The sequence below is a fragment of the Triturus cristatus genome, chromosome 5_1 (genome assembly GCF_964204655.1).
Source record: "Triturus cristatus chromosome 5_1, aTriCri1.1, whole genome shotgun sequence".
In the NCBI taxonomy this organism is placed as follows: domain Eukaryota; kingdom Metazoa; phylum Chordata; class Amphibia; order Caudata; family Salamandridae; genus Triturus; species Triturus cristatus.
Window position 1 is genome coordinate 50,490,484 of NC_140587.1, and position 26,196 is coordinate 50,516,679.

Genomic DNA, 26,196 nt, shown 5'->3' on the forward strand with positions numbered 1-26,196 from the left:
CGCCGTCTTCGACTGCGTCCAGCGGTCGACGTCGAGAGAAGACCCGGCGTCGGCGTTCGGCGTCGAGGGATCGCAGCTCGCCGTCGATGAAGAGAAGGAGATCGACGTCGAGAAAGCGAAGGTCGCCGTCGAGGCGGAGGTCGCCGTCGAGGCGGAGGTCGCCGTCGAGGCGGAGGTCGCCGTCGAGGAAGAGATCGACGCCGAGAAGATCGCCGTCGAGGCACAGGTCGACGTCGAGGCACACGTCGACGTCGAGGAAGAGAGAGTCGCCGGGTTCGGTGTACTCAGTGGTGTATACCCCGCCTCGGAGGTCTCCGTCGCCTCCTCCTCTCCCACCTCTGCCACCGCCTCCTCCACCACCACCACCACCGCCACCTCCTCCACCACCGTCTCCACCTCCTCCACCGCCTCCTCCGCGGCCGCGGACTCTGTCTCCGCCACCCCGGCCTCTGTTGCTGCCAAGCACTCCTGCGGTGCCGCCGCCGGTCCCCCCGAGGTCGGTTTCCCTTCCACGGTACCCGACTCCGCCGCAAGGGACCCCGAAGCCACGACGCCCACGGTCGCCTGGACCAGCGAGACCGGCGGACAGGCCTAAGCCGAAGAGGTCGCGCTCCCGCTCTCACAGGAGGCGACGATCGCGGAGCCGAGGGCGAACCTCGTCAGACTCTAGACGACGCCGCAGAAGGTATAGGTCCAGGTCGCGCTCCTCGGACAGGGACCTTTCCCCGACGCTGTCGGACTCCCCGGGGACTAGGGTGTCACCGGTGGACGACTTGGTCTCGTTCCAGGAGGTGCTGTTGCGAGGGGCTGCGAAGCTGAATATCACGGTGACGGTTCCAACACCCACGACGTCCGTGATATTTGAGACGCTTCATAAAAGACACTTGTCTCGCCCCCTCCTGCCTCTCGTGCCTGGACTGGTGGAACCAGCTTTGGAACTGTTCCTCACTCCCGCAACAGCGAACGCCGCTCCGTCCAGGCTCATGAAGAAATATAGGGCCCCGGAGTCGGATCCGTCATTCTTGAGAGGGGACCCGAAACCGGATTCGGTTATCGTGACGGCGGCGAGAAAACAACATGCGACCGCCCCAGCCTCCACGGTGCCACCGGACAAGGAAAGCCGCTGGCTGGACTCTGCGGGCAGGAAGGTGTGTGGTACCGCCGCCACCACGATGAAGGCGGCGAGTGCAGGGGCGTTGTTGGGCCGTTACGACTGGGCCCTGTGGGAATCCCTGCAGCAATATGCGGACCTCCTGCCACGAGACAAGGAGGACTTCTTGGAGACGGTGCGCGAAGGCATGCTGGTTTCTAACCAAACGATCAGCGCAGCAGCGGATATATCGCTATTGGCCGCCCACGCCTACTGTCATGGCGTCCACCAGCGGCGCCATTCCTGGTTGCGCCTGACGTCCCTCAAGCCGGAGGCGCAGCAGAGAGTGGCCAACCTGCCCTTCTCGGGGGAAACCCTGTTCGGGAAGCATGCGGACGATGAAATGGCCCGCATGAAGGCTGAAGCGGAAACCCTGACGGCCGTCGGGTTGGAGAAGGCCGAGAAAAAGAAACGACCGTTCCAAAGGAGGTTCGGGTCGTCGGGCCGAGGGCGTGGGCAGGGCTCGGGACAGCAGCAGCCACAACAGCAGCAGTTCCGCAAGCCCTTCCAGAAGCGCCAGAGGGGTAGAGGTGGCCAGCAGGCTACTACCACAAACAAGGGCCCGGCCGGGTCTCGGCCCTGAGCTGTTACTTCCCCCTCAACCGTTACCCACTCCAGTGGGGGGAAGCATTCGATTTTTTCCGGCAGAGTGGAGAAAAATTACTCAGGACAAGTGGGTGCTGAATATTGTTTGCAATGGATACAGTCTTCGGTTCATCAGCCCGCCTCCAGCGATTCCGCCGGTCAGCTCTCGCTTCCAGCTGAGGGAGCTCCAGGCGGAGGCAGACATCTTGTTGAGAAAAAAGGCGGTAGAAGAAGTACCTTTGTCTCAAAGGGGAAGAGGTCTGTACTCTCGGTTCTTCCTCGTTCGCAAGAAGGACAAGAACGAGTTCAGGCCCATTCTGGATTTGCGACAAGCAAACAAGTGGATTCGCAGAGAAAAGTTTCGCATGCTATCGTTGCACCAGATTTACCCTCAGCTGCAACGGGGAGACTGGCTCTGTGCCATAGATCTACAGGATGCGTACTTCCATGTGCCCATAGCACAGAAGCACAGGAAGTTCCTGCGATTCCAAGTCGGCGCCAATCACTATCAATACACAGTACTGCCATTCGGGCTAAAGTCTGCTCCCAGGACTTTTTCGAAGTGCATGGCGGTGGTGGCGGCACACCTGCGGAGGAACAAGGTGTTTGTCTACCCGTATCTGGACGATTGGCTGATCAAGGCGTCATCCTTCGAGGAAGCGCAAGAACACTTCCGTTGGACGTGCGAGCTCTTGAACAAGCTGGGGTTACACGTCAACATGTCCAAATCGGTCCCATCTCCGGTACAGTGCATACAGTACCTGGGGGCCTCCATAGATACGCGGTCAGCAAGCGTGTCTCCTTCGGAGGAGAGACGGTTATCACTCCTTCGGAAGGCTCAGGACCTCAGGACTGCTCCATCGACGACTGTGAGGAAGGTGTCGTCTCTACTGGGATCGATGGCCTCCTGTATCTTCCTCACTCCGCACGCACGTCTACAGATGCGACCACTGCAGGAGTGCTTGGAGGATCAGTGGGATCAGAAGACAGGCTCTTGGGACGACAAGATCCGACTGTCTCTACATGCTCGTCAGTCTCTGAAGTGGTGGTGTTCGGCGGAAAACCTCCTCAAGGGGGTTCCCTTCCACAAGGACATTCCCACGACGAATGTGGTGACGGATGCTTCTCTCCAGGGCTGGGGTGCGCATTCCGGGGACCTGCAGATTCAGGGGAAGTGGTCTCCTTTGGAATCGACGTACCACATCAATTTCCTGGAACTCAGAGCTGTCTTCCTGGCACTGAAGGCTTTCCTTCCGTCCTTCCAGACCAACTCGCTGCTGATACAGACGGACAATACAACCACGATGTATTACCTCAACAAGCAGGGGGGGTCGAGATCGCGCACTCTGTCGCAGGAGGCGCAGGCGATCTGGCGCTGGCTGCTGGCCCGAGGATTGACGATCACGGCCACGCATCTGCCAGGGGTGCAGAATGCTCAGGCGGACGCCTTGAGCAGGCTGATTCAGGAAAACCACGAATGGGTCATAAACGACGAAGTACTAGGAGAAGTCTTCGCAAGGTGGGGGACTCCAGACGTAGATCTGTTCGCCACCGCCGAAAACAGCAAATGCCGAGACTTCGCATCCAGGTACTACCAGCGGGGGACGCTGGGGAATGCGCTATGGATCGATTGGTCGAACAGCTTTCTGTACGCTTTTCCACCCATTCCCCTGATTCCGGCGGTGCTCATCAAGCTGTACCAGTCCAGGGCGCGGATGATCCTGATCGCCCCGGAGTGGCCCAGGCAGTGGTGGTTCACGGACCTTCTTCACCGGTCTCTCCTTCCTCACATGCGGTTGCCGTGCAGGCCGGACCTTCTCACGAAGTTCGGGGGGCGGATGGTGCACCCCAACCTCTCGTCTTTGAGTTTGGCGGCATGGCTCCTGAAATAGTGCAATACGGTCATCTGAATCTACCAGACGATTGTATGGACATTCTGAAGGAGTCTAAGCGACCTTCCACTAGGACATCCTATGCTTACAAGTGGAAGAGGTTCTGTATCTGGTGTAAGTCCAAGAACTTTGATCCGACAACATGTAAGGAAGATGTCATCCTTCCATACCTTTTGCATCTGGCGCAGTCTGGCCTTAATTTCCATTCCTGTTAGAGTCGGGGATCTCTGGTTGGCGCAAGGTTGCCCTTGTGTCAAGCAGGAACCCTCTCCTCCACGTCAGGGCGCAGGATAACCCCTCGCTAATGACCCTTGCTCACCCTCTAGGTGCGTGGCGTGAGCAGCCAAGGCGATTCCTCAGGCGTTGGTGGTTAAGCACTTACAATCGTACACACAGTAAATACATCAATCCCCCCAGAAACGGACACCAGACTTGGATATATATAAAAATACGATTCTTTATGTAAAAATAGGTATATATATCTCAGCAGACTTATCACAAGACAATAACGTTTTTGCTATGCCACCAGGTTGTACAGCGGGCAAATGTTCTTTGTTTGAAGCTTCAAATGGATACTTTGTAGTCTCTTGCAAATGTTACTTGTGGTTCCAGTACTCACAGAGATCGACTCCTGCGAACGGGGAAATAAGGCGTTGCGGGCCCCGAGCCCGATACTGGAACTTCTTTCGTGATGTGGAGAGTCGGCACAGGTCGGTGCGACTCTCAGCTTGAGAAGTGTTCTTGGGTCCTCAATCAGCAGGTGTGGGCAAGTAGGCAGGCGCGGCCAGCGACCCTTTAGCACGGCGGTGCAGCGGGGTCTCCACAGCGGGGGCGGCGCGGCCTGAGATGTCCGGGGATAGCGAAGCGGGGTCGCAGGGCACGGTCAGTGCAGCTGGATGACCCGGCGTAGATCACAGTCGTCGGACGGCTTCCGGCGGGAGGGGTGATAGCGCGGTCAGCGCGCTCCAGTAGCAGGCGGTGACAGGGATGCAGGCGACCTGACCCGGGGACAGAGAGCGGCTCTGGACGGAGCGGGGCTCTCACGGGTTTGAGGCAGGCAAGCTTCTGAGTGTCACGGCCCTAGGAGGGGCGATGAGGGGCGCAGTCTCTTTCCAGCGGGATGCACACACGGCTCGAGTTGGAGGATGAGCAAGAAGCACAGAGAACCCACTGGTCCTGGGGTTCAGTTCAGGGGGCAAGCTCAGATCAAGCCCTTGGAGAATGTTCAAGCACAAAGTAGCAAAGTCTTTTCAGTACGTCTCTTCCTCTCCTTTCTCAGCAAGGCAAGCAGCAGGCCAGCTCCTCCAGCGTCTTCTTCTCCTTCTGGTCGGGCAGAGGTTCTTTGTGGTAAACAGGATTCTGATTTCTTAGGAGCCAGGCTCCTACTTTTATACCATGATTCTTTTGTTCTTTAGCGCCAGGGGGCCTAGGCCTGGCTCAGTCCAGTTCTGGAGCACTTTGTTATGGTGACTCTGCTCTTTCCTTTCAGCAGCAGGGCAGAGACATCAGCCGCCCCACAGGGGGTGGCGCCGGCTTTGTGGTGGCAGAGCACAGGTCTATTCAAGAGTCAAGGTGTACTCCTCCCACCCATCCAGGTGTCACCTCTCTACCCACCACCTGGCAGCCAACCTGTCTCTGGGGATTCCCCAACCCTGCTCCTTACTGTTGCCAGGCAGAACACATACACACAGCAGAGGCGGACTGAGATGGTCAGGTCAGTAAATACTAACTTTCTAAAAGTAGTATTTACAAACCCAGGATATTAAAATAAACTTGACTACAAGAAGTATTTTATCATCCTGAGTTCAGGCATACTAAACTTGACACTTCTACCATGCTCTCCGAGTCCACTGGGGTCACAGCGTTGGCGTGATCCCGGCAGCCCATTCTGGCCTATGGAGAGCAGGTAGCCTTCAATAGTGAAGAACGAAAAATGGCTGTAATTCACTACTAAGACATGCCACACATCAGGGCATGTCCTACCTTATGCCTACAATGCACCCTGCCCTTGGGCCTACCAGAGGGGTGGCTAATATGTAGGTAAGGGAAGGTTTAGGGACTGGCAAGTGGGGGCACTTGCGCAGTCAGCGCGACGGTCCCGGACCGCGCACAGGGTCTGCGGTGGCAGACCCTAGACACACTTTACAAGGCCGCTTCCGTGGGTGGCGCAACCAGCGCTGCAAGCCCACCAGCAGCATTGGCATTCACAAGCCCTGGCACCCCTGGTGCACTTTACTGGGGACTGACAGTGAATCCAATAACCCAATCGTGGACATCAATTACAGGTACACTTTACTTAGGGAGCACTTGCACTGCGGCACGGATTAGCCGTGGCGCAGTGCCCTGAGCGGACAACACCAGCAAAACAATCGAGGCACACCATCAAAAAGTGGAAGGGAAACTCACGCCAAGGTGCCAGGTCTAACACGTGTCCCCTCCAGCTGAAATGTGGGGAGAACTACCCTTGCCCAGGGGGTTCCTCGTCACTAAGGCGGAAATACCTGGACAGACCGTCAGCGTTGGCGTGATCTGTACCAGGACGGTGTTCCACCGTAAAGTCCATACCCTGTAGGGAGATGGACCACCTCAACAGCTTCGGGTTTTCACCCCTCATTTGCATCAACCATCTGAGGGGCCTGTGGTCCGTCTGAACCCGGAAGTGAGACCCAAACAAGTAGGGTCTTAGCTTCTTCAGCGCCCAGACCACAGCAAATGCTTCTCGCTCAATTGCACTCCACCTACTTTCCCGTGGAAGTAACCTCCTACTGATGAAGGCTACGGGTTGGTCCCAGCCCTCCTCAGTCATCTGTGAGAGAACAGCCCCTACACCATGCTCTGAAGCGTCTGTCTGTACTAGGAATTCCTTGGAGAAGTCAGGGGCCAGGAGCACGGGCGCCGTGCACATGGCAGTCTTCAGGGTGTCGAAAGCTTTCTGACAGGTGTCAGTCCAAATCACGTTCCTGGGCTGCTTCTTGGAAGTCAGCTCTGTCAAGGGGGCAACAATCGTTCCATAGCCCTTGACAAACCTCCTGTAGTACCCAGTGAGCCCCAGGAAGGCCCTCACTGCGGTCTGCGTCTTGGGGGGTTCCCAAGCCAGGATGGTCTCAATTTTGGGTTGCAAGGGTGCCACCTTGCCACTCCCCACTTGGTGTCCCAAGTACACCACGGAACCCTGCCCGATCTGGCACTTGCTTGCCTTGATCGTGAGGCCTGCTCGGCGCAGAGCCATCAACACTTCCCAGAGGTGGCGCAGGTGTTCGGGCCAGGTGGCACTGAACACTGCGATGTCATCCAGGTAGGCGGCACTGAACGCATCCAGCCCAACCAGTACCTGGTTGACCAACCTCTGAAAGGTGGCAGGGGCATTCTTCATCCCAAATGGCATGACTCGGAACTGGAAGTGCCCATCTGGTGTAGAGAATGCGGACCTCTCTTTGGCCCCATCGGTCAAGGCGATCTGCCAGTACCCAGACGTTAAATCAAACGTGCTGAGGAACCGGGCAGCCCCCAGCCGATCAATGAGCTCATCAGCTCTGGGGATGGGGTGCGCGTCAGTCTTCGTTACTGAATTGAGTCCTCTGTAGTCCACACAGAACCGGAGTTCAGGTGTGGCTCCCGGCGCAGCAGCTTTGGGGACCAAGACCACGGGGCTGGACCAAGGACTGCTGGAGGACTCAACCACCCCTAGCGCAAGCATTTTGGAGACCTCCTCCTTAATGCAAGCTCTGACCCTGTCAGTTACCCTGTAAGCCTTGTGCTTTACAGGTAAGCTGTCTCCTGTGTCTACATCATGGACGCACCAATCTGTGACACCAGGAACCAGGGAGAATCGGTCGGAAAACTGTCCCAGCAAGTGGCGGCAATCTTCCTGTTGTTCGGGCGTCAGGGTGGGTGAGAGGTTAACTCCATCCACTGACCCATCTTTCTCAGAGGCCACTAAGAGGTCAGGAAGAGGCTCGGTCTCCTCTTCCATTCCATCATCAGTGGCCAGCAGCATGCCCACTTCGGTCCTCTCTAAGTGGGGCATAAGGCGGTTAACATGTAGGACCCTCAAAGGGTTCCTGGGAGTCTGCATGTCCACCAAGTAGGTGATAGGACTTTTGCGCTCCACAACCTCAAATGGACCTGTCCACTTATCCTGAAGTGCACAAGGCTCCACCGGGGCCAAGACCCACACCTTTTGTCCAGGTTGAAGCTCTACCAGAGTGGCATTCCGGTCGTACCACCGCTTCATCTCCTCCTGGCTGGCTTCCAGATTTGCCTCAGCAAGTTGCCTGAAACGCCGAGTCTGGTTTCGGAAGGCCAGCATGTAACTATATACATTCTGGGGAGGTTTCCTGGGAGATTGCTCCCAGCCTTCCTTTACCAAACTCAGAGGTCCTCTTACCGGGTGACCATACAGAAGCTCAAAGGGGCTGAACCCTAGAGACTTCTGCGGCACCTCTCGGTAAGCGAAGAGCAGGCATGGCAAGAGGACGTCCCACTTACGCCTCATTGGACCGTCCAGGCCCATGATCATGCCTTTGAGGGTTCGGTTGAATCTCTCAACCAACCCATTTCCTTGGGGGTGGTAAGGAGTGGTGAACTTGTAAGTTACCCCACACTCCTTCCACAGGGATTTCATATATGTGGATATGAAATTGGTCCCCCTGTCGCTCACCACCTCTAGAGGGAATCCCACTCGGGAGAAAATTCCCATCAGTGCCCGTCCCACCACGGGGGCCGTCACTGTCCTCAGAGGGATGGCTTCAGGGTACCGGGTGGCATGGTCCACCAAGACCAGGATGAACCTGTTGCCCAGGGCTGTCTTGGGGTCCAGAGGCCCCACAATATCAATACCCACTTGTTGGAATGGCGTACCGACCACAGGGAAAGGTTGCAGAGGAGCCTTATGCTTCCCTCCGCTCTTACCACTTGCCTGGCAAGTCTGACAGGTTCTGCAGTAGGAATCTGAATTCTTATGCATTTGGGGCCAGTAAAAGTGGGTGACAAGCCTGTCATAGGTCTTGTCCATCCCCAAATGTCCTGCTAAAGGCACATCGTGAGCCAGCCCCAGTAGGAAGGTTCTGAACTTCTGGGGTACCACCAGCACACGGGCTGACCCAGGTTCAGCAGCCTTAGGCTCGGAATACAGGAGGTCACTCTCCCAGTACACGTAGTGTGTTTTGGCCTGAACACCGTTGGCCTGGTCTGCAGCCTGTTGCCGCATACCCACGAGAGAAGGGCATTCTTTCTGCTCCCTGCAGAATTCCTCCCTGGAGGGACCTCCTTCTTGCTGCCAATGGGTCAGCTCAGGCAGATCTCCCAGTTCGGCAATCTGTTCCCCGGTAGGCTCCAGAGCATCCCCCTCAGGGTCTACTTCCTCCTGGGCCGTGGGAACTTAGGGGGCCGGTTTCCCGCGCCTCCTGCGCCTTCTCCCTAAGGCCGGTTCCTGGACCTCTCCCTCAGGCTCCAGGACCCTCTCAACACCCCTACTGGCTGCCATGGACCGGGTGGTCACGCACGCCCAGTCGGGTAGACCCACCATCCTCAGATGCGTGGTCTTCTCCACCTTTTCCCAAGGGGAACTCTCCAGGTCGTTCCCTAGCAGACAGTCTACAGGCATGTCAGTTCTCACAGCGACTTGTAGAGTACCAGAGACCTCCCCCCACTCAAAGGGAACTTGAGCCATTGGACAACGACTCTCTACGTTGTCAGCATTGACAACCCTACAGTAGGCATTGGGTACAATTTGCTCTTGAGACACCAGGTGTTGCCTCACCGAGGTCACGCTGGCTCCTGTATCTCTAAGCGCCTCAACCTTCTTTCCATTGATGGTCACCACTTGCCCATATTTCTTAGTGTTAGAGGGCAGGTAGGTTACAGGGACCATCTCACTGTCTCCTAGCGAGACTAGGGTCATCTGCCCGGGACCCCCACCCTCCTGGACTGCTACCTCCTCCCCAAAGTTAACACTAGCTACTTGCCGGGGTGGAGCACCAGTGGGTGCGGTCTTACCAAACAGGCGACACTTAGGATCAGAGGCAATGTGACCCGGGTCACCACACCTGTAACAATTGAAGGGCCCCTTTGGAACAGGTCTACCTGTCGGGGCCCCGTTCTGCTGCGGGGGTGGGGGAGGCTGAGAACCCTTCTGCTGGTTCCCTTGGGAATTACTTTGGGGGCCTTTTTGGAACCCCTTCTGTTTACCCTTGTCCCCCCCACTCTTCTGCTGGGGACCCTGCCCACCTTTGGCGGAGTCTCCCACTTGACCCTTGTGGACCCTGGTGCTGAGCCAGCGGTCCGCCTCCTCAGCAAGCTTCCTCGGGTTGGACAGCTTGCTATCTATCAGGTGCTGGCGTAGCTCAGGAAAACATTGACTGGACAAGTGCTCCCATGCAATTAAATCAAGCAGCCCTTGATAATCATTCACTTTGCTACCCTTCACCCAACCATCCAGCGCTCTGCAGAAAAAGGTCACATATTCCACATACGTACTCTCAGGGATCTTCTTGGTCTCCCTGAACCTCTGTCTATATAGCTCAGGAGTTAACCCATACCTGGTCATTAAAGCTTCCTTCATATGGGGGTATGAGGTCTGGACTTCTAAGGGCAAATCTAACAGTGTGTCCCGCCCTTCCGCCAGGAACCTTCCCCACAACCCCGCTCCCCAGTCTTTCTCAGGGACCCGGTGTGAGGACATGGCCACCTCGTAGGCTCTAAACCACTGCCCTATGTCATCCTTTCTAAAATACTCCTTTACTACATCTTTGGGGATGTACACCTTGGACTCTACCTGCGCTGGTGGAGTGCTGCCACCAGAAGGAGCGGTGTCCAAACTTTTCGCCTTCAGCTCCAACTCCTTCAATCTTATATCATGATCCATTTGGCGTTGTTGTGCCTCCAGGGCCAACTTCTGCTTTTCCATTTCCATTTGTCCGGCCAACTTTGCCATCTCCATTGCATGTGCCCTGTCGGCTGCCCTGTCTGCCAGCTCCTCTGGCGACCGGACTCTGCTGGGTTCCTCAAGGTTGTCGGGTGGAACGATGTCCCCCGCATTCCGTGGGTCTCGTGACTCCTTCCAGGCTCTCAACGCCTTGGTGTACTGGTTCTTCCTCTTGAATCCAGCATGGGGAACTCGGAATTTTACACTGTAGCCTTTCAATTGCTCCATCGTGTAGCCTTCCAGTCTCTCCCAATCCACCTCATCTATTCCAGAAATCACGGAGAGCGCTCTTCCAGCAGAGAGTGAGCCAGGCATGGTTGCAGTAATGGCAGATGTCTCAACAAAGTTCAAAAATGAAAACCTGTGGCTGCGTTACTTGGTCTGCTCTCACTATCTGGTGATTAATAATTCACTGTATGCAAATTACAAGTGCAAATCCGAAATCCCAACCGCTGCCAACAATGTTAGAGTCGGGGATCTCTGGTTGGCGCAAGGTTGCCCTTGTGTCAAGCAGGAACCCTCTCCTCCACGTCAGGGCGCAGGATAACCCCTCGCGAATGACCCTTGCTCACCCTCTAGGTGCGTGGCGTGAGCAGCCAAGGCGATTCCTCAGGCGTTGGTGGTTAAGCACTTACAATCGTACACACAGTAAATACATCAATCCCCCCAGAAACGGACACCAGACTTGGATATATATAAAAATACGATTCTTTATGTAAAAATAGGTATATATATCTCAGCAGACTTATCACAAGACCAATAACGTTTTTGCTATGCCACCAGGTTGTACAGCGGGCAAATGTTCTTTGTTTGAAGCTTCAAATGGATACTTTGTAGTCTCTTGCAAATGTTACTTGTGGTTCCAGTACTCACAGAGATCGACTCCTGCGAACGGGGAAATAAGGCGTTGCGGGCCCCGAGCCCGATACTGGAACTTCTTTCGTGATGTGGAGAGTCGGCACAGGTCGGTGCGACTCTCAGCTTGAGAAGTGTTCTTGGGTCCTCAATCAGCAGGTGTGGGCAAGTAGGCAGGCGCGGCCAGCGACCCTTTAGCACGGCGGTGCAGCGGGGTCTCCACAGCGGGGGCGGCGCGGCCTGAGATGTCCGGGGATAGCGAAGCGGGGGTCGCAGGGCACGGTCAGTGCAGCTGGATGACCCGGCGTAGATCACAGTCGTCGGACGGCTTCCGGCGGGAGGGGTGATAGCGCGGTCAGCGCGCTCCAGTAGCAGGCGGTGACAGGGATGCAGGCGACCTGACCCGGGGACAGAGAGCGGCTCTGGACGGAGCGGGGCTCTCACAGGTTTGAGGCAGGCAAGCTTCTGAGTGTCACGGCCCTAGGAGGGGCGATGAGGGGCGCAGTCTCTTTCCAGCGGGATGCACACACGGCTCGAGTTGGAGGATGAGCAAGAAGCACAGAGAACCCACTGGTCCTGGGGTTCAGTTCAGGGGGCAAGCTCAGATCAAGCCCTTGGAGAATGTTCAAGCACAAAGTAGCAAAGTCTTTTCAGTACGTCTCTTCCTCTCCTTTCTCAGCAAGGCAAGCAGCAGGCCAGCTCCTCCAGCGTCTTCTTCTCCTTCTGGTCGGGCAGAGGTTCTTTGTGGTAAACAGGATTCTGATTTCTTAGGAGCCAGGCTCCTACTTTTATACCATGATTCTTTTGTTCTTTAGCGCCAGGGGGCCTAGGCCTGGCTCAGTCCAGTTCTGGAGCACTTTGTTATGGTGACTCTGCTCTTTCCTTTCAGCAGCAGGGCAGAGACATCAGCCGCCCCACAGGGGGTGGCGCCGGCTTTGTGGTGGCAGAGCACAGGTCTATTCAAGAGTCAAGGTGTACTCCTCCCACCCATCCAGGTGTCACCTCTCTACCCACCACCTGGCAGCCAACCTGTCTCTGGGGATTCCCCAACCCTGCTCCTTACTGTTGCCAGGCAGAACACATACACACAGCAGAGGCGGACTGAGATGGTCAGGTCAGTAAATACTAACTTTCTAAAAGTAGTATTTACAAACCCAGGATATTAAAATAAACTTGACTACAAGAAGTATTTTATCATCCTGAGTTCAGGCATACTAAACTTGACACTTCTACCATGCTCTCCGAGTCCACTGGGGTCACAGCGTTGGCGTGATCCCGGCAGCCCATTCTGGCCTATGGAGAGCAGGTAGCCTTCAATAGTGAAGAACGAAAAATGGCTGTAATTCACTACTAAGATATGCCACACATCAGGGCATGTCCTACCTTATGCCTACAATGCACCCTGCCCTTGGGCCTACCAGAGGGGTGGCTAATATGTAGGTAAGGGAAGGTTTAGGGACTGGCAAGTGGGGGCACTTGCGCAGTCAGCGCGACGGTCCCGGACCGCGCACAGGGTCTGCGGTGGCAGACCCTAGACACACTTTACAAGGCCGCTTCCGTGGGTGGCGCAACCAGCGCTGCAAGCCCACCAGCAGCATTGGCATTCACAAGCCCTGGCACCCCTGGTGCACTTTACTGGGGACTGACAGTGAATCCAATAACCCAATCGTGGACATCAATTACAGGTACACTTTACTTAGGGAGCACTTGCACTGCGGCACGGATTAGCCGTGGCGCAGTGCCCTGAGCGGACAACACCAGCAAAACAATCGAGGCACACCATCAAAAAGTGGAAGGGAAACTCACGCCAAGGTGCCAGGTCTAACAATTCCATTAAGGTTCATCTGGCTGCTTTGACTGCTTACAGGAAGTGCCCTTCACAGACGTCCTTCTTTCAGATTCCTGTGGTCAAGGATTTTTTGGAAGGCTTGAAGAAGGTGTTCCCTCCTGTCAGACTTCCCTCGCCTTCTTGGGACTTGAATGTGGTGCTGTCCAGACTGATGAGAGAGCCTTTTGAACCTATTCACAAGGCTTCATTGCAGCACCTATCCTGGAAGGCGGCGTTCCTAGTGGCCATTACATCGGCCCGCAGGGTGAGTGAACTTCAGGCATTATGTTGTCAAGAACCTTATACTGTGTTTCATGCTGCTAAGGTTGTGATGCGTACTCACCCTAAGTTCCTTCCTAAGGTTATCTCTGACTTTCATGTCAATCAGACCATAACTTTACCTACGTTCTTTCAGAATCCCTCTTCACCAGCGGAAAGGGCTCTCCATTCCCTGGATGTCCGAAGGGTGTTGAAATTTTATCTGGATAAGACCAAGGATATTCGTAGGTCTGACCAATTGTTTGTTAATTATGGCTCAGTCAGGACTGGTCTTGCGACCTCTAAGCAGTCCATCTCTCGGTGGATTGTGTCCTGCATACAGTTGTGTTATCAAAAGGCTAATAAGACCTTAGGGGGTAAACCTAAGGCTCATTCCACAAGGGGCAAAGCTGCCACGACGGCTTTGCTGCGTAATGTTCCGATTGCGGAAATCTGTAAGGCGGCCACGTGGAAGTCGGTCCATACCTTTGCTGCGCATTACTGTCTGGACTCGGATGCCAGGGCAGATGCTCAGGTTGGGCAGGCTTCGCTGCGAAATTTGTTCGCACAGTAGTGGTTGTGTCTTATGTGTTCTCCACCGCTTTTGTTGTGTGGGGATGGGCTTGCCATTCTATTCACTAGATTATGACTATACACAGAGATCCCCTACTACAGAAGGAGTAGTTTATTTTCTGTAACTCCAGTTCTGTAGTAGGGGTATCTCTGTTATAGTCATAAGCGCCCGCCCTCCTCCCCGGTGGAGAGATACTTATTCATATGGAGAATGCTACAGGTCTGGCGTGCTACGCCTTCAAAAAGAACTGAAAGTAAATGGGACCTGCTGGGCATTCTGGGATACTGGGGAAAGTTCTGGAAAACTGGAAAGTTTTCTTAAAGGCACAGTATCCTGTTCCAAGCCACATAATGGCAGCCTATGGGGCTTGTCTGTCCACTCCTTCCTCTCTATCATTCCAGAGGCTTTTGCTGGTAGAGGCAGGGTTTTTTCCTATGTGGAGAAAAACTGGACAGGCAGTGCTGTTTGTGGATTTTGGTGGAATTCTAGTTGAAGTACTGGACAGTGTAGCCTGTGGGTATAGGCTGCATTATCTGTCTTTAAATTAAATTCTCTCTTAAAGGTGTATGCAGGTCTGCATGATTTGTCACCTTTTAGAGATTATTTTTTATTGCTCCGGGGTCCGCGCACATGGGCGGGACTATTCACTAGATTATGACTATAACAGAGATACCCCTACTACAGAACTGGAGTTACAGAAAAGAAACTACTCCTTCTTCCATATTCGCAGGTTGGAAGAAAGGGCAGTTTATTTTGCTATAGTGCGGTGGTGTAGTCTTTGATCTAATTCCTTAAATATGTTCTGTATTTCTCCGCTTTTTCTACTGTACTATGACTCATTGGTGGATGGATCAAGTTGGGGCATAACTTAATGGCTGGGGAGAGGATCTTGGGCTTGTTGGATTTGTTTATCCTAATTTTGAAGTAATCGTCTCGATCACTACTTTCATTCTTGAGTCTGTAGAGCAGTTTTCAATGTCTAAATCCTCCACTTTCTTCCAACTTCCTGGTTTCTCTCTGATCCTGGTAGGGCTTTAGATATTTGTTTATCAATAAAGACCTATCCTGCACTCACTTGTGTACTTAGTTAATCCTAGTAATCAAAGTATGTGTGCAGCTTAGTGTTGGAGCCTGCTCGCCCCAGAGACTAAATATCTGACACCTAATAGCGCCCGAAGGTGCTCTAGAAGCGAAGTAGGCTACTAGATCACTCATTTTGTGCAAGTACAAACAACAAGTACAAAATATTTGAATTGTTTCAAAAATATTCCATGAGGATTTTCAAGCACAAACGTAGGAAACACTCTACGTTCTTATCCAACTATTGTTACATCACATTAAGTTGGATGTACATAATATTTCATCAGATAATAATGTTATCAATCACAGCTTGAATGAAGAGCCCTATGCATCTCGGGTGTTTTCACCCTTCTTCAGGGGAGGCTGAAATTTAATGGTGTCAGTCGTTGCCAGTTAGAATGTAACAGAGGGCTAATTGTTGAAACAACTGGATCAAGTCAAACAATATAAAAAACAAAAATCGAGACTGAGGACTCTATCTAACAGGGAATGTAACATGCAAGTTTTTTACAGTGAATTAGACAAGACCTCACACAAGCTATGGAAAGGTGGTAACATTCCTATTGCTAAAGTCATCTGCGGAAAGAAAGCTTTCCCCACAGGCATCTTAACAGTGCTCCAGCTTGTTTTACAAGTAAGGCCGCTGGTGCATGTTGGGATTTGTAGTATGTTGGGTTAAGGATAGCAGTCTTTTTTTTCTTATTTTTCTGATACGTTGATTTTTTACGTTTGACTTGAAATAGTATGTCGTCAGATAGGACTTTGGATTTGCAAGTCCTCTTGTATGTCAGAGCTATGATTATAACAGAGTTCCGCATCTATCCGGGTCCTCGCTTTGCTGTCCCTCTCTCTTCATACCTTGGTTTCTGTTGAAATAATGTGAGACTTGCTATGGAGTATTTACCAAAAAGCATTCAGTTGATTTAGAAAATAAATGTGGCCTTAAATAATCCCAGCGTATACTTTCGGAATCATTTCAGCCGAATAGCACACAGACTCCAAGAACTGGCTGCTGTACCACCTTCATCCCTTGACCACATTGTGAAATTCTTGGGAAAGTCACTTCATGTCGATGTGCACAAGTTTTTGACAAAATAGTCCGCGTTGGTCATGTGGTGTAGCCACGACTGCACATTTACATTTTACATTCTGCAAGGGTTATCAGTGACAATGTGAACATGTTGCTCTTATTTAAAATAATGGCATGTAGGGATCACACTGTATTACATGATTGTGAAAAATGGTATTTAAAGTTGCCTTTAAACAGTGCATGATAGTTTAGCAAACCGTGTCAGTTTTTTCAAAGTTACATAATTTATTTAGATATATGCTGTCCTTGAATGTAAAGTTTGCATCAGGTGGCCCATCTTTAACCGCTTCCAATACTTCTTGCAAACTAGCCAGATGCACCCACTCGCTGTGCACAATAGCCACTTCTAGCCATGGTCGGTCTGCCAGAACCTGTGATGCATTATTCGACGTTCCTGTTGCAAGATGACATGAATACAATAAAAGGTCTATGCGGACATGCTTGGAAATGATGGAGGTGTCTGCCCAGTCTATGGGCACAAGATTAACAGATCATCACAAAATTCCACCAGTGATGGCAAATCATGCGAGGGTCCTTCCACCAATTTAATAGATCCCGACAGGAAGATCGACTGCCTCCCTGGCAGTACTTGGTCAAGGAGAAGACTGTTTTAATACCCTTCTGCACCGAACTGCACTCCCAAAAATCTGAATCCTTTCTTTGCTCTTGATGCATCGGAATCCTGGATCTCTGGTTGGTATTTTCCAGTTCAACCAGCAGAGGATAATGTTGGATCACTTTCTTCTTAAACTAGTAAGAAGAGTAACAAAGGTATTTTTTTTTTCTTTTTTTCATGGCCAGCAACTGCTCACTTTTCTCACCACATCGCAATCTTGATGAATGAGATTCAAACTCTTATTGAAGGAATCAACAGATGGTTAAAACCCCTTTCTCTCTTCTGGCAAGGAAAACCCATATACTTTCTGGTACCGAAAAAAGGGGGAGCCTACACCTGTACTTAATTTACATTTCTTAAACTTTTAAAAACACAACATGATGCTGCAGCAGACCCTGTAGGCCGCCCAGACACAAGATTGGATGATATCTTCAGGATGTCGGATTCTAAATTCCGATTGAAAAAGACCGCATGGATTTCGGCCAAATTTCTGGATATAAATTGAACTCCAGCAAAACCCAGATAGTAGTAAATAATAAAATCATTATGAATGATATGAGGATTGTTGATAAAGCAATATATCTTGGGGTAAGCATTAGTGCTAAAATCGAAAATATCGTGGATGACAATATTCAGCCCCTAATAATCCAAACTAAAAAAGAACTATCTCGGCTGCACAATCTACATTTAACTATTGGTGGAAGATCCAATGTGGTTAAAATGTTATTCTTTCCTAAATTCTTAAATTTTTTGAGAACCATTTGTCTTGAATTCTCCCCATTAATTTTTAGAAACATTTTCACATTTTATTTGGGGATACAACAAATCACGTAGAGCACTTAGATGGATCACTTTACCTAGAGAACGTGGGGGATGGTCATTACCTAACTTTAAATTATATTATTGGGCCACTGTACTAAAATACAGCAATAGCCTTCTAATGGAGAATTCAATGGGTCACAATACACCCACCCCATAAGAACTTATTCTGGGCGTTGACAGTATCGGTTGCCTGTGGCGCCATATGAATGATGATTATTTCAAAAAAGTAAAATTTAAAACTATCTCTTGCATTTTTAAAGTATGGTGTAATATAAAAAAATTGATCGGGATAGGCCGATATTCATACTATACCCCCGTATTTCAGAATGCGGACCTTCCCGAAATATTTCATGACATATTCATACAACGATGGACTGTGTTAGGTGTTAAACGACTTGGATGTTTTTTTTCTGACAGGGGAATAAAATCATTTGATGAATTAAAAATTGAGTTCCATTTGACAAATCAGGATTTTTTTAAATTTCTTCAAGTGAGAGATTTCTTATGTAGGAAAATGGGTGGCAGTATCAAATTTCAGCGGTGTGATATTATAGAAAAATTGAGATTAGTCAAGACCCCGAGAATTGGGGAGATATATGCAGGACTAAATGCTTTATTACCCGACGATATGAACATCTGACGAAATGGCAGACCAGACTGGGGGTCACATCTCAACTCCCCAGCGATGCCTACGATATGTCATTATCTCATTTAATGTCTATGAAACTTCAAGCGCAATTTTTCAAAACATTTTTTTCACTCTATTACACTCCTGAAAAAATAGCAAAATGGGGGACTAGGATTGGAACGTTTTGTCCGCGATGTGCCCTTCCAGCGGCAGATATAACGCATATGTTTGCCTCATGCCCCGCCTTAATCAAAGTCCTCTCTGAAATCTCTGACCTTCTATCAAGGATTTTACATTGTAAGATTAATATTGCCAATATAGAAGTAATGTTGGGTGTCTCTAATAACACATGCTCTAGTGAACAACAGGGACTGATTTTTGTTGGCATGGCCATCTTCAGGATGTGTGTCGCCTCAGCCTGGATAGATCCAATACCCCCTTCATTCTTTGAATGGAGAGCTCGGTTATTGGCGACCTGCAGTTTGGAGGTCGCCATATATAAGAATAAAGGGAGGGATAAGAGGAAGAAGGGTATGAAGATCTGGGCACCATTGATTACTTGGTCACAAGAAAATTGATTGTGGAAACGGGATGTTGATCTGTGGTACACAGCAAAATTTTGTCTTTAATGTTTTTTTTTTCTTTATGTATAAATATGCTCTCTGCTAGTAAAAATGCTTTTTGATGTTCCTGTTCCTGTTCCCCGGGTGGGGGGGGGGGGGGGGGGTGTTAATGTGATGTTTTTGAAAAAATTAATAAAAATGTATATAAAAAGAAAAAGACCGCATGAAGCCGCTGAGTTTTGAGAAAGCCAAATGCGTTGAATATGTTGTTCTTCCTTTTGCACTATTCTCAGTTCCAAGAGTTGCCATGAGAATCATGGCTGTTTTAGGTAGGGATGCCATTAAGTGTCAATTGAGAATTCAACTTTACCTCTGCTAAGATGACTGGCTGTTAAAGGCCTCTTCTAAAAAATTCTAACACTGAAATCATCCTTTGCAATGAGCTACAATTTCCAATGGTGTAAAATCGATGCAGACATCTTACTAAACGCTGCAGGTTATCGAAGGATTACTAAATGTGCATTTGGTAAGTAGATCTGTTACAGATCTACCTCCTTGGCACCTTCATCAAATCATTAACCACTTCTTGCAAAGGTCGGCAAGCCAATCGTCAAATGCTAAACTTCAATGCACGGAACTTGGGAATCTATCCCTCTTTACCTTAAGAGTTACCTCTGGAGGTTTCGGGCATTTGCTTAATGTCCAGGCATCCATCCTTTTTTTTTTTATTTTTTTTTTTTAATTACTTTAAATAACTGTTTTTATTAAGTTTTTCAATTATACAAATACTTCTTACACAATGGCACATGATCGACATTACTCGACAAATTACGTATCTTGACATTACAGTATGTCGGTCTCTAAAACAGCATTGCATTCGGAACCCTTTAACTCCAGTCTCTGTGGGGGTGGACGGAGGGATGGGAGGTTTCACTCATCCCGCCATTCGCAAATCTGCACGTCACACACCACTTTCTTATGGGGGTTCATAATTTTACCTATCATTTCCCCCCCGCTGATCCAAATCCTCCATCTTTTCATCGCTTCTTGTGAGTCAAATACGCTATTAATCTGCAGACTTGCATCTATGAGTAAACCAAGTTCCCTTCTACACCTCTTAGGGACACCACCTTGAGATCTTCACTTGGTTTTGAATGCCCTTATGGGACCCCTATTCTACTGCGATGGGGTCTTCATTCGGTTTTTACCTTCCACATTGGGACCCCTCTCTAACTCTTGTTTTTTTGGCCATATAAATTACAGAGGTCTGCTGATGGCAGCCATAACTCTTGCGCCTCACTTTTTTTCTACATATTCTGGTTAAAAAACACGCTAAGACTGGAACATTATTTTTTACTTACCAAAGTTTATTTGACTGTTGCAATTATAAGTTTATTTCCCTGCTCTCTTTCTTTGATCGCCCTCATTTTTCCAAGGAGCACTGCACAGGGAGGTTCTTAACCACTCCAATAATTGATTCTAGAATAGATGACCACTTTTTTGTAGGCTTCTCGGCCCATAAAGCGTGTATGGCTATCAGACAACCTCCAGACAGCTATCCATTTTATCTGTTTGTTTATATTTTTTTACAGTTTTATATAGTGCACAACACACCCTAAAGATAATGATGCTCTACATAGTTCCATGGATACAGGTGTCATAGAATGTAAAATGTAACAAAATTGAATAAAGTAAACGGTTGATCTAACCCAGTAGAATTATGTGGAAACCTGTTACAAGTTAGCCAGAGGAGTATTGAGCCCAAATGTATTACAGGGAAGTGTCATCCTAAGGGACAGCTGCGTGACAAAGTATCTGCCAGGTTGGATGAGGAGAACTTGGCACAATCCCAGTACTACAGTTTCTTACTTTTAAGAAATCATGGGTCCTGTCCTCCTTTCATAGAGGCTTTATGGTTTGTCTTTATAAGGAATCTGTGGGCTGCATAACCATTTAAGATCAGCCCTTTGTCCTGCGTAAAATGAATCTAGGGGAAGGAGTTGGCCCACATTATCTAGTTGAGGAAGACTTGAGGAATGTGTGCATATCTCACTGTAGGGAGCAGGCGGGGATGGGAATACGGCAGAGGGCAGGGATGCAACATGGGCGGCGAATAGGAGCTTGTTGTATGCAAGAATGAGGAGTCTGGAGCAGCCAGTGGTGGGTAGTTGGTAGCCGTCAATGATGAGGAGCTTGAAGTGTGCAGCGATGTGGAACTAGTAGCATGCAAGAGCCAGGGACTGGAAGTGGCAAGATATCCATTTTGAGCTTTATGTATGTTTTTAAATGGACAAGGATAGCGTTGAAGCTGCACCTCTTCAAACATGGCATCATGATGCTTTAATAGTGTACAACCCAGCTTCTACTCCCACCACTTGTTGACTCTGTGTTCGACTTGGATCCTGCCCAGCTCTCCGCTGACTTTTGGCTTGGCCCACGCTATAGAAATACCACATACATACATACATGCTTAATAACTTTTTATTTTTTTTTTATATTCAAGCCGTACGCCACTTGTGCTCTCTGATATGCTCTTCTTTTTTCCCTACAGCACGAATTTGATGCTCCATTTACCCAGGCTGTTTCCAGCTTTGAAAGGAGCTGCCCCAACACAGCAGAGATACTGCCTGCGACCCCAGTGACTGAACCCTCCACAGACCTTGGTGAGAATCCACAATGGCACAAAATATATGGGTACAGTTCGGTAGGATATGGTACAAAGCCACACACTATTGCACTCACTGTCACGTTTGTACATGTTTCAACTGCTGTTTTCACCAATAAACTGCGCCCCTCCTCAATGGAATTCTCCTGTTTCTGACCGACTGTTTTCACTGTTATGCTGCTAGTCTCACTCTTCTTTGGGTGTTTAGAAGTAATGTAAGAGTATAGAGGAGTTAAAGACACAGCTTATTGGTTGAGTGTAGTATAGTACGAACAAAGGAGCATAGCGGGGAGAGCAGCCGTACAAACAGTTGAAAGTAGCCATATAACAGTCTGAGAGAATTGGCATATAGATGTGAGTGTAGCAGTCCAACGCTACACCTTTCCAGAAAGGTCTTAAAACTTGGCAGTTTCAGCAGAATTAATCGCACTTTCTGACTTCCTCTCTTGTAGTAGTACCTTGCCGCACCAAAACACCCTCTTTAGAGTAACAGATCTGCTTCATAAAATAATAAATACCTATACCAGTGAGAGAGATGTAGATCATTGAGCGAAGCAGTGCGTGGATGTAGCACCATACCAGCGTGAAATACAAAGTATATAATGGGAGATGCACTACACCAGTGTACAAGAAGATATACTTATCCCATAAACCTTGCCTCTCCTGTTATCAATATTATTCCCCGAACCATGCACCCTAAACCTTATTCTCTGAACCTTGCTAACATGGTTGCAAATCTTAGTCTCCAAACCCTGCCTCCTATGTTACAGATCTTACCTACCTAACTTTGCCTCTCCACCCCCTGAACCCTGTGTCCTATTTAGCAAATCTTATCCCTCAAATATTGACTACCCTGTTGTAATGTTATCCACCATTTCCTGTCTCCCTTTTGCATGGTTATTGGTACCTCCTATGTGACCAACTCTTTTCGTGCGTGCCTTTCTTTCTCTGTAAAACATAATATAACTTGCTGAAGGTAGATATGTTCTACATAAATATAACAATAGAAATCAACTATTGGGCAACGTGCAGAAGCATAAAAAGGGCACTATCTGGACAGCGTGATTTGAGAGGTCTCCACCCAAGCATGAACTGTTGATCTGCTTAAAAACATGGTGGCACAGTCAGGAACTAAGCCGTAGATCACCGACCTCCAAATGGAGTCCCCAAAGCGTATAGAGCTGAATAGTCTATAGGCTGCCCCAAACCCAAGTGTTTTCATAGTCTTTGAGCTTTATCTACACCTATTGCCAAACTTTTCATATCTGTGGCTCTTCACATCCACCCAGCCTTTTCTCTTCCATGAGAAATTGCTTTCTTTCAAAAACCTTAAACTAAGATCTCAACGAAGTGCCTATTGCACAGATTTCCCCTCAATTGAAAGAGTAAAACTGGGACCAATCCATTCCTCTCCTCAGACACACCATGCTCATAACCTCTTCTAGACCCAAATCATGCATTCACTACCAGCAACTTACCCTTCTTGTGCAATATAGGAATTCACTCTTCATTCCGTACAGTGAGCTCATTAGGGAGGGCTGGTGTGCATTCAATGAGTCCTCATCCCTCCCTTGTCCGTGTGTAGCGTTACAGTATCTCTCATCCAGTAATATTTTGCTTTGGGTCCTTATGTTTCTCCCCAAGGAGGCTAGGACTAAAAGTGCCCTGCTACAAATCCCCGCTGACTATTTTCGGCATGAAGGCACCACAGTTTGCCTCTAGCCTGGGACAAGCTCAGCTTCTCTTAATCGCTTGACGTGGCACAGACCTAAGATGGAGGTCTTTAAACCTCCTTACTGTAGGAAGCTGGCTCTGTATATACTATTCCAAAGTGAGGTATATTGTGCACAGTCCAGTGGAACCCCAGAGGTAGGCAGAGGCAAAGTTAGATAGAACCTTACTCTCAATTTGTGGTAGTGTGGTCGAGCAGTAAGGCAGTATCAGAGGACAGTGTTAAGCATTTGTTGTACCCACTCAATCAGCAAATAATCTCACACAATCAAAGACTGAACTTCAGACCAATTGGTTTTGTATAAAAATATTCTTTCAGTTATTTTATTTTCTAGAACCAAGCAAGTCTGGCACAGGTAAGTTGATAAATACTTTGCAGTAAATATATAGTTTGAAATGCAGTTGTAAATGTACTTTGAAATAGTTACAGATTGAATTACTGGTAATGCAATACTGTGAAATACTGTAAATATACGTTCGAGGCATATGAGCTGCAGATCACACACTTAGGATAGTAGATTGCCATCTGGTGTTGGGCTTGGATGCTTGCAGGTTGTTGTTGTCTTGGGAAGAAGTCTTTGGTCACAAGATAGGTGACTCCTCCCTTGGACTACAGTGCGCATGGGCATCAACTCCATCCTCAGATTGTTTTTTTCCGCCACTGGGTTTGGATGTAACTTTTCCGCTCCGGCTGAAAACCTCTATTTACAAGCTTTTCGAAGCGCAAAAACTCCTACAACGATACCGAAGCACCTTCATTCGACATTGATTTCATAGACTCGATTCCAGACGTCGACTCTGGCTGCTGGACCTATCCACACTGTAAGGCCTACGGCTCATGGAAAGGATGCCATTCAAAAAATGCCCCCAGTGTGGAGCAAAATTTCCGCACAGTGACCACCACAAGGTCTGTAATCCGTGCCTATCACCGGAACACGACGAGTTCAGCTGTCCAGCCTGCGCTGCATTTCGATCCAAAAAGACCATTCGAGATCGAAGGGCTCTACGCCACATCATGCAACAGAGACCAGCTCCGGAACCAGAAAACATCTTTGACGAGGGTCCAGATGTCCTGGAAGAAGATTCCGAGGATCTCCAAATCCTCTCTGAGGCAGACGACTCTGACGACCCCATTACTCCTGGGCAACGCGTGAGTACTACTGCCCCTGCCCCAACCCCTCCAAAACCTACGGCATTGGTCAAGACTTCGCCTGCTGGCCTCAGTCGAGACCGAAAACATCCTTCAGAAGCACCGCCTCTGGGCTCGGCTCCGAAGAAACATAAGCCTTCCGGTAGCTCGGGCCCGAGCAAGCCACATGTCATTGCTCCACCGGCACCTTCGTCACCGAAGACACATGACCTCTCGGCACCAAAACCGGCTCTGGCGCTTTCGGCACCGAAAACATCGAGGCCCATAGATAAGCGGCACCGAAAGTTCCCAAGCCAAAAGACTCAACCTCGGCACCGAAACCTTCATCGGCACCGAAACTACCGGCTACACCTCCTAAAGCCAAAAACTCCACCCATCAACCAAAACCTCTATCGGAACCGAAAAAAACGGCACCAAAGACTGTTCCCCAAGAACAAGAACTTTTCCATCCAGATCCATTGCAGAAAAAGATGTATATTAATCCAAAAACTGGACAGGTCACCGCGGTGCCATGTAAGAAACGAAAACTGGATACACCTGCCCCAGTTCCTATCAACAAAAAGGACTCTGCAACATCACCTATTATTCCTTCCTCTCCTATACGACCTTCTACCCCACCCCCTCTGCCTACACTACCCTTACCTCTCCATCACATACACCACCTCCACAGGATGATGATGATGACCTAGGGATAGGGGGTGATCCTAATGATCCGTTCACAGATCCAGATGCCGTACCACTGGATGATTGGGCATACCCTCTACCAGATAAGCCTGACCCTACACCATATCCCTCCAAACCATCACCTCCAGATGACCACCTGGGGTTTGGACAATTATTAAATAGGTTAAGACAAATTTTCCCTTTGGGTAGATCAAGAGATCAACAATTCTCATTCACGTGTACCTTTCTTATGGACCATACATCTCCCACACAATGTTAATGATTGAGGCACTTATAAATCAACTACAGCCTTATAGAAGATATCAATGACTTTTTAATCAATATTACAGATAAACAAATGTAAATTGCACATATAAATTTAATCACATTGACATTCATAAAAATTTATATACAGACAAAGAATTGAATCGGGTTAAAAAATATACATTATTGAAAAACCTATATTAAAAAAAAAATATAAAAGAGTATAAAAAAGGGAAGAATACAAAGAAAAAGACAATACTCTGTCTTTAAAACGTTAATTTGGACATTTATATAGGCAGCACCAAGCATAGGTCTGATTTCCCTGTCTACAACGGTTTGCTGACTTTGCCAAATTTAACACCATATGCATGCGTCGACGCGTTTCGATGGTATAGTTTCAATAAGCACCATCTTCTTCAGGACAATATTTATTTTCCTCCCTCAATTCTTAAAAGGTTGATTCCTATATTTACCAAAAGTAATCAGAATACGACAATTAAACACTATATATGACATTTTTTCAACGTGATCATCCTTTACATATCTAACATTTCACGTGTAACATTGATAATATTTTTACCCTAGGCTTTTCACCACTGAAAGTTATTTTTTAAAACCAAAGACTATATTCAAAATATTAGTGCAACAGTCATCCATTTATCCCTCATTTTCCAAGAAACCATACATTCACATAACTCACTGTTTTTTTCTTTCTTACTGTTTGTCTTATAGATAATTCAACTTCAAAACTCACCGGTGCAACTGCACTCAGTTCGAGTATGTTCTAACGAATCCAGGTCCCGAGATGTAATAATCACGAGAAAAAATCGTATCTATAATATTAAGAAGCCTATATC

At 48.9% G+C, this 26,196-nt stretch overlaps 1 protein-coding gene across 6 annotated transcripts in view; it reads left to right on the forward strand.

Annotated features, from left to right (window-relative positions):
• PARP10 (poly(ADP-ribose) polymerase family member 10) overlaps positions 1–26,196 on the forward strand; it is a 447,966-nt gene that overhangs the window by 178,510 nt on the left and 243,260 nt on the right. For all 6 annotated transcript variants that reach the window (XM_085604387.1, XM_085604383.1, XM_085604388.1 and 3 more), the window contains one exon: positions 21,418–21,529. In XM_085604387.1, the coding sequence (XP_085460513.1) occupies positions 21,418–21,529 (112 nt within the window). The remainder of the gene's footprint in view (positions 1–21,417; positions 21,530–26,196) is intronic.